General features: G+C 45.9%; 1 protein-coding gene across 1 annotated transcript in view; it reads right to left on the bottom strand.

Moving 5' to 3' along the window:
* PITPNC1 (phosphatidylinositol transfer protein, cytoplasmic 1) overlaps positions 1-9,147 on the bottom strand; it is a 253,142-nt gene that overhangs the window by 27,982 nt on the left and 216,013 nt on the right. The window contains exon 7 of the mRNA XM_011954034.1: positions 1,035-1,190. Coding sequence (XP_011809424.1) covers positions 1,035-1,190 — 156 coding nt within the window. The remainder of the gene's footprint in view (positions 1-1,034; positions 1,191-9,147) is intronic.

Genomic DNA, 9,147 nt, shown 5'->3' with positions numbered 1-9,147 from the left:
TCAGCTCACTGCAACCTCTGCCTCCTGGGTTCAAGCAATTCTCCTGCGTCAGCCTCCTGAGTAGCTGGGATTACAAGCACGTGCCACCTCACCTGGCTAATTTTTTTGTATTTTTAGTAGAGACAGGGTTTCACCAGGTTGGCCAGGCTGGTCTCGAACTCCTGACCTCAAGTGATCCACCTGCCTCAGCCTCCCAAAGGGCTGGTATTACAGGCATGAGCCAACGCACCTGGCCACTTTGGTAACAGAATTATTAAAGGAGCAGAAACGCTGGGGTATACTGTCTAATGGGACTATTGGAGTTTCTTGTTCTATCTCTGGGCATCTTCTGCTTTAGGTGCCTACATTTGCAGATCTTTTGGGTGGCAATTAACCTTAGGGGTTGTGCTCACAGATAAGCCCTTTGGCTGTTTCCCACGTGCCTCTGTCTGGGAGTAGATGAGCCCAATGCCAAAGTGAGAAGTGTATTTCCCAAATACACTTGCCCAACAGACACGGAGGTCACAGAATGAGAGACGAAGTGTAAAACATCTATTACTGGAAGAAAATTGAACCCATGCATAAAATGCATTTTCATCCAAAAAGTGTTTTTCATTTTTTTATTTTTTATTTTTTGAGACAGAGTTTCTCTCTTACCACCCAGACTGGAGTGCAATGGTGTGATCTCGGTTCACTGCAATCTCTGCCTCCCGGATTCAAGCGATTCTCCTGCCTCAGCCTCCTGAGTGGCTGGATTACAGGCACCCACCACCACGCCCAGCTAATGTTTTTGTATTTTTAATAGAGACGGGGTTTTACCATGTTGGCCAGGCTGGTCTTGAACTCTTGGCCTCAAGGGATCCACCTGTCTCGACCTCCCAAAGTGCTAGGATTACAGGCGTGGGCCACCCCGACTGGCCCAAAAAGTGTTTTTGAGATGCAGTGATCTGATGTTGGTGCAGTATTTGTGCACCTGCTGTGTATCATGCACTTTAACTTGGCAATATAGACAGTTACCTTTTCCATAGCCCAGGAACTGCTGTTAGGCCACTTACCTTGTGTACAAATTGTTCCACTCTGGTCTGAAGCCCCCAGACCTCAAACTTCACAGTCACCAGCTTGTAGGAGCACATGATGGGCTGATGATTATCTCTCCAGCCTTCCCTCAACTGTCCCCGTCCTGTCTTCTCTGACTTGAAGTGCTTAGGATCCTCCAAAAAAAAAAAAAAAAAAAAAAAAAATACACACAGTGTTATGCCCAGACCGTTTATTCCCCAGAGAAGACCACCAGAGTCCGGAGTCAAAGCCTGCAGTGAGCTGAGATCCGGCCGCTTGGGTACAGCCGCAAGACTGCGCGAGAAAAAAAAAAAAAAAAGCAAAGAAATTTGATATATTAAAAGTTTGATGATCAATATTAAATGTCGGGAATAAGTATGAAATAACATAGAAACAGGGCCGGGGGCAGTGGCTCAAGCCTGTAATCCCAGCACTTTGGGGGGCCGAGGCGGGCAGATCACCTGAGGTCGGGAGTTCGAGACCAGCCTGACCAACATGGAGAAACCCCGTCTCTACTATAAATACAAAATTAGCTGGGCGTGTGGTAATCCCACCTACTGCCTGTAATCCCAGCTATTTGGGAGGCTGAGGCAGGAGAATTGCTTGAACCCGGGAGGCGGAGGTTGCGGTGAGCCGAGATAGCGCCATTGCACTCCAACCTGGGTAACAAGAGTGAAACTCCATCTCAAAAACAAACAAACAAACATAGAGACAGAAAGTAGATTAGTAGTTGACAAGGATTGAGGAAAGGAAGGGATGTAGATTATGAATGGATATAACATTTCCTCTTGGAGTGATGAAAATGTTCTGGTATTAGACAGTGGTAATAGTTGCACAACCTTCTGAATATGCTAAAAACCACTGAACTGCACATTTATTTAAAAGGATGAATTATATTGTCTCAATTTTTTCTTTTCTTTTCTTTTTTTTTTTTGAGATGGAGTCTCACTCTGTTGCCCAGGCTGGAGTGCAGTGGCGCAATCTCAGCTCACTGCAAGCTCCGCCTTCTGGGTTCACATCATTCTTCTGTCTCAGTCTCCCCTGGGACTACTGGTGCCCACCACCATGCCAACTAACTTTTTGTATTTTTAGTAGAGACAGGGTTTCACCGTGTTAGCCAGGATAGTCTCGATCTCCTGACCTCGTGATCTGCCTACCTCGGCCTCCCAAAATGCTGGGATTACAGGCATGAGCCACTGCACGTGGCCTCAATTTTTTCTTTTCTTTTTTTGTAGAGATGGGTCTCACTATATTGCCCAGGCTGGTATCCAACTTCTCACCTCAAGTGATCCTCCCTTCTTGGCCGCCCAAAGTACTGGGATTACAGGTGTGAACCACCATACCTGGCCTCACAACAGCTTTAAATACAGTAGACAAAAACCGGCAACAGTCCAAATGTTCATCAGCAAGAAACCAAACAGATAAATTGTGGTCTAGGTGCACAATGGAATACTAGACAGCAATGAAAAAGAACAAATGGCTGATGCATGCAAAAACATGTACAACTCTCACTGATGCTACATTAAGCAAAAGTAGTCAAATGCAATAGCATATACATTGTATGATTCAAATTGAAATTCAAGAATAAGCAAAACTTTATGTATGGTGATAAAAGTTAAATAAGCAGTAATTTCTTTGATGGTTGGGGTTTGGTGCAAAGGGACATGAAGGAAACTTCTGGGATGATTATATGTTGATCTGGATGTAACGTGTACACATTCACTGAGTTTTACACTTAAGATTTGTATTATACTTCAATTATAAGAATGAAAAACAGGTAAAAGGGTTTTTGGTTGTTGCTGTTTTTGAGATGGAGTCTTGCTCTGTCACCCAGGCTGGAGGGCAGTGGCTTGATCTTGGCTCACCCCAACCTCTGCCTCCTGGGTTCAAGTGATTCTCCTGCCTCAGCCTCCTAAGTAGCTGGGATTACAGGCGTCTGCCACCACGCCCAGCTAATTTTTGTATTTTTAGTAGAGACCGGGTTTTGCCATGTTGGCCTGGCTGGTAAACCTGGCAGTCAGGGGGTCCTGTGTAGAGAAGTAGATAGGATGAGACACAAAACCACATTGGCTGGGACAGCCCCAGCCCTTTTAATGCAGACCAGACTGTGTCTCAGGGGTGGGTTTGGGAGGTAAAAGCAGGCTGCTTACAAATAAAGACAGGTCTGGCTGTGGCTCTGCCAAGGCTATCTGGCACTGGCCTCTAAAGAGGGCTTTCAGGCTGCCCTTGACTTCCCTTACAGATCTGCCTCCTCTGTCAGGACCTTTCTGCTACGGTGACCACTTCCACAACTGTAGCTCCTCTAAAAAACACACTGCACTCCCAGGGCCAACTTCCATGCCAGGCTGACGCCAGGCCTTCATCAAAGTAGAAGGTGAATGCTTGCCCTCCTGCCTCTTCTCAATCTCTCCATCCACCATTCCCCACTCTGCTGCCACAATGGCCTCCCAGATGTAAACTCCCCTCCTCAAAATCTGTCCACGGCACCATGAGTGTAGCATAAAAGTAATATGCCCTGGCAGGAAGGAAGTACAAGGTCTTTTATGTTATTACTTATTTTTCTGGCATCTTTTCCAGACCAGCCTCCCAATGCCACACCTCTCTTGTGAGCCTTAAGAAGCTCCCGCTGGTCACATTCTCCAAAGCCCCAGGAGTCTGGAACCTCCTAGATAGGCACTGGTCCCCCTTCCTGAAGTTCCTTCTCCCCGACCAACTCCTGCAGTCTGACTGATTCTCCTTTCCTTGCTTCAAGACTTAAGTTAGGGGCCGGGTACAGTGGCTCATGCCTTTAATCCCAACACTTTGTGAGGCCAAGGCAGGAGGATTGCTTGAGGCCAGAAGTTCAAGGCCAGGCTGGCCAACAGAGCAAGACCCCAGCTGTATTAAAAAAAAGAAAGAAAGAAAGAAAGAAAAACACTTGGTCAGGCATGGTGGCTGAGGCCTGTAATCCCAGCACTTTGGGGGGCCAAGGTAGGTGGATCATTTGAGGTCAGGAGTTTGAGACCAGCTTGGGCAACATGGTGAAAGCCTGTCTCTACTAAAAATACAAAAAAAATTAGCTGGGCATGGTGATGTACGCCTGTAATCCCAGCTACTAGGGAGGCTGAGGCAAGAGAAGCACTAGAATCCAGAAAACGGAGGTTGCAGTGAGCTGAGATTGTGCCACTGCACTCCAGCCTGGGCGACACAGAGAGACTCTGTCTCAAAAAACAAAAAAATAAAAAATAAAAACTTCATCCCCTCCAAGGACCCTTTCCTGGGTGGCTCAGAATGAGGGCTCCTCCTTTATGCTTCTGAAGCTTCCCCTGTCATGGGTCTGGCAGGTAAGCGCATCACAGATGTTGAATACATGCTTGTTGAGTGAATGCTTGAACCCTATTTGACATATCACACACATGTGGCTGGGACATCAGAATCTTAACCAAAATTTGGTAAATACCTAAGTGAAAGACTAGTTGAAATTCTATGTTCACAATAACAAACGTTGGAAAAGATAGGGAGAAACTAGCACTCTCATACATTGTGACAGAAATATAAATAGTGTGGCCACTTTCAAAAACATTTCAGTAGCTCATCAAGAGATAAAACATAGGGTTACCATTTAACCTAGCAATTTCACTCCCAGATATCTGCCCGAGAGAGTTGAAAACACGTATCTACACAAAAACATGTACATGGGCCAGGTGCAGTGGCTCGTGCCTGTAATCCCAGCACTTTGGGAGGCCGAGATGGGTGGATCACTTGAATCCAGGAGTTTAAGCCTGGGCAACATGGCAAAACCCCTTCTCTACAAAAAATACAAAAATTAGCCAGGCGTGGTGGCATGTGCTTATAGTCCCAGCTACTTGAGAGGCTAAGGTGGGAGGATCACTTGAGCCCAGGAAACTGAGGCTGCATTAAGTTGTAATTATGCCACTGCACTCTAGCCTCAGTGACAGAGTGCGACCTTGTCTCAAAAAATAAACAAAACTCCAAAAAACAAAACATGTACATGGATGTTCTAATTCATAATGGCCAAAAAAAATGGAAACAATACAAATTTCCTTGAACTGATGGATACACAATATGTGGTATGTCCATACAATGAAATATTATTCTGGCATAAAAATAAATGAAGTCTTCTTCTTTTTTTTCTTTTTTTCTTTTTTTGAGATGGAGTCTCACCCTGTCGCCCAGGCTGGAGTGCAGTGGCATGATCTTGGCCCACTGCAACCTCCGCCTTCTGGCTTCAAGCAGTTCTCTTGCCTCAGCCTCCCGAGTAGGTGGGACCACAGGCATGCACCACCACGCCCGGCTAATTTTTTGTATTTTAGTAGAGACGGGGTTTCACCATGTTGATCAGGCTGGTCTCCAACTCCTGACCTCAAGTGATCTGCCCACCTTGACCTCCCAAAGTGCTCGGATTACAGGCATGAGCCACCATGCCCGGCCATGAAGTCTTCTATTTTATTTATTTGTTTATTTATTTTTGAAACAGGAGTGCTTTATGGTCCGAGTGGAGTGTCCGGGAGGAGTGCCTCCCAGCTCTCGCCTGTGGGCTCACCTGAGCGGGAGTGGAGCTGAGGTCCCTGTGGGAAGCACAACCCCCACTCCCAGGAGAGGCCTCGCATGCTGCCTTCAGTCTCTCGCCAGCCTTGCCTAGCGTGGGGCCTGGGCCGCCCTTTAGGGTGGGTCTGCACACCCGTGCTCAGGGCTCCTGGCTGGAAGCAGAGCCATAGGCATGCGGCAGCCCTGGGTGAGCGCAGAGGGCAAGCAGGTGCCGGGGCGGTGCACATCCCGCAGCCAAGCGGTCCCTGCCCAGCCCTGGCCATGAGGTCTTCTTAAAAGAAGATTGTCGCCGACAATCATGAAAAAATGCTTAGCATTACTAATCATCAGAGAAATGCAAACCAAAACCACAATTAGATACCATCTCACACCAACCAGAATGGCTATCATTAAAAGGTCAAAAAACAATAGATGTTCGTGAGGCCGTGGAGAAAACGGAATGCTTATACACTGTAGGTGGGAAAGTAAATTAGTCCACACTGTGGAAAGCCATCTGGAGACTTCTCAAAGAACTTAAAACAGAGCTACTCAGCAACTGCATTACTGAGGAACGGGTACAGAATAGAGGTATATCCATTCAGTGAAATATTATTATGCCATAAGAAGAAATGAGGCCAGGCACAGTGGCTCACGCCTATAATCCCAGCACTTTGGGAGGCCGAGGTGGGTGGATCACCTGAGGTCAGGAGTTCGAGACCAGCCTGACCAATATGGTGAAACCTTGTCTCTACTAAAAATACAAAAAATTAGCTGGGTGTGGTGGCGGGCACCTGTAGTCCCAGGTTCTTGGGAAGGCTGAGGCAGGAGGATTGCTTGAATCCAGGAGGTGGAGGTTGCAGTAAGCCAAGATCACGCCACTGCATTCCAGCATGGGCAACAGAGTAAGACTCTATCTCAAAAAAACAAAAAACAACAACAAGAAATGAAGACTTGATTCTAGAAGCTCACTCGGTCTTTGGACCAAATTGAGAGCTAGCTGAAACAGGTCTGGGGTGGAAGCAGCTTTCCATAAGAAATGGCCATGTCATTTACCATCACCGTGGCAACACTGGGAAGTTACTGCCCCTTTCCATGGCAATGACCTGACAACTTGGAAGTTACCACCCGCATCCTAGAAATTTCTGCATAAACTGCCCCTTAATTTGCATATAATTAAAAGTGGGTATAAAATGAGTGCAGAACTGCCTCTGTGCTGTTATTCTGGGTACACTGCTTGGGGTACACACCAGCTCTGCAAGGAGCAGCACCTCTGCTGCTACTGCTTCAACTTTAACTGCCACTGGCTCACCCTTGAATTCTTTCCTGGGCAAAGCCAGAAACCTCCTGGGCTAAGCACCCATTTAGGGGCTTGTCTACATCAGATACACAACATGTGTTATATCCTTACAATGAAATATTACTATGCCATAAGAAGAAATGAAGTCTTCTCAAAGACATACAGGTGGCCAACAAACATGAAACAGAGCTACCATTCAACCCAGCAACCCCATTATTGGGTATATGCCCAAAGAAAATAAATCACTCTACCAAAAAGACACATGCACTCATATGTTCATCACTGTGCTATTCACAAAAGCAGACACGAAATCAGTCTAGGTGCCCATGGAATACTACACAGCCATAAAAAAGAATGAAATCGTGTCCATGGGGTACTATGCTCACTACAGGGTGACAGGATCCATACTCCCTACCTCAGCATTACACAATATTCCCACGTAACTACTCTGCACATGTACCCCCTGTATCTAAAAGCTGAAATTTAAAAAAAAGAAGAAATGAAGTATTGATACATGCACCAGCGTAGATGAACTTCAGAAAACATGACACTAAATAAAAGAAGCCAACCACCAAAGGCCACGCTGTATAATTCCATGGATATGAAATGTCCAGAGGAGGCAAATCTATGGAGAAAGTAAGCAGATCAGTGGTTGCCTAAAACTGGGGGAAGGGAATGGTATACGGAATGACTGCAAACAGGAACAAAGTTTCCTTTTGGGGTGATTAAAATGTTCTAAAATTAGATTAAAATGATGGCTCACAACTAGGTAAGTATATGAAAAAGAAGTTGAACTATACACCACTTTCTTTCTTTCTTTCCTTTTCTTTTTTTGAGATGGAATTTCACTCTGTCACCCAGGCTGGAGTGCAGTGGCACAATCTCAGCTTAGTGCAACCTCTGCCTCCTGGGTTCAAGTGATTCTCCTGCCTCAGCCTCCCAAGTAGTTGGGATTACAGGCACACACCACCACACCTGGCTAATTTTTGTATTTTTAGTAGAGATGAGATTTCACCATGTTGGCCAGGCTGATCTTGAACTCCCGACCTCAGGTGATCCACTTGCCCTGGCCTCCCAAAGTGCTGTTATTACAGGCATATGCTACTGCACCCAGCCAAATTGTATGCTTTCAATGGGTAAGTTTTATGGTATGAAATGACATATTATAAACATTTAAAAAATACAAAAATACAATCTGAAAAATGCTATGTTGCTACCTCAGTGGGTTTTTCAGGGCATGCACTGGCTCTGGATTTGCTGATGGTCCTACCTAAAGTCATATTATTATTATTATTATTATTAATTATTTTGAGATGGAGTCTCGCTTTGTCACCTAGGCTGGAGTGCAGTGGCGTGATCTTGGCTCACTGCAACCTCCGCCTCCCGGGTTCAAGTGATTCTTCTGCCTCGGCCTCCCAAGTAACTGGACTACAGGCATGCACCACCACACTGGCTAATTTTTGTATTTTTAGTAGAGACGGGATTTCACCATGTTGGCCAGGCTGGTCTCGAACTCCTGACCTTGTGATCCGCTCGCCTCAACCTCCCAAAGTGCTGGGATTACAGGCGTGAGCCACCGTGGGTGGTCTAAAGTCATATTATCACAGTCATGATCCCGAGCATGTTTCCTGAGTGTGCTCCATGGGAAGCAGGTACTGCATTGCCTTCCACCTTGACCACATTTCTTCGTCCTGGGTGTTTAGGAGGGGTGTAGTCTGTGTGTGGTCATAGAGCACTTCCCTCCACTCAGAACAGACTCAACCCTACACAGACGATCAGGGTTCCCTGAGATTCCTTCAGGGTCTTTCCTTCTTTGTCTCTGTTGTAGGAAGACAGTGGGCCTGGGGGTAAGAGGAGAAAGGACTCAAGTAGGACAAATATTTGATTAACAGGATATTAAGTCTGTTTTGCTAATGGAGTAGAACAATATTGACAAAAGAGATTCTGGGAAGGGGGACGGAAAAGAGAATGAATAATAAGTATCCGAAGGGAGCAAGTGTGTCTGTGAAGGGAGGGGCTGGTGACCTTGAGTGTGGGTGACATTTCTGAATCTTCTCTATTAATTTTGCCATGTTGTGTTTAAACCAACCTGGAAACCACCACCAAAATCATATGCATAGGCCTGGAAAGACTATGCTATTTAAGAATGTGATTCGGCCGGGTGTGGTGGCTCACACCTGTAATCCCAGCACTTTGGGAGGCCAGGATTTCGAGACCAGCCTGGCCAACATAGTAAAACCCTGTCTCTACTAAAAATACAAAAAAAAAAAAAAATTAGCTGGGTGTGG

Source organism: Colobus angolensis, unplaced genomic scaffold (assembly GCF_000951035.1).
Source record: "Colobus angolensis palliatus isolate OR3802 unplaced genomic scaffold, Cang.pa_1.0 Scaffold1, whole genome shotgun sequence".
In the NCBI taxonomy this organism is placed as follows: Eukaryota; Metazoa; Chordata; class Mammalia; order Primates; family Cercopithecidae; genus Colobus; species Colobus angolensis.
This window is presented reverse-complemented; position numbering and strand designations above follow the sequence as displayed.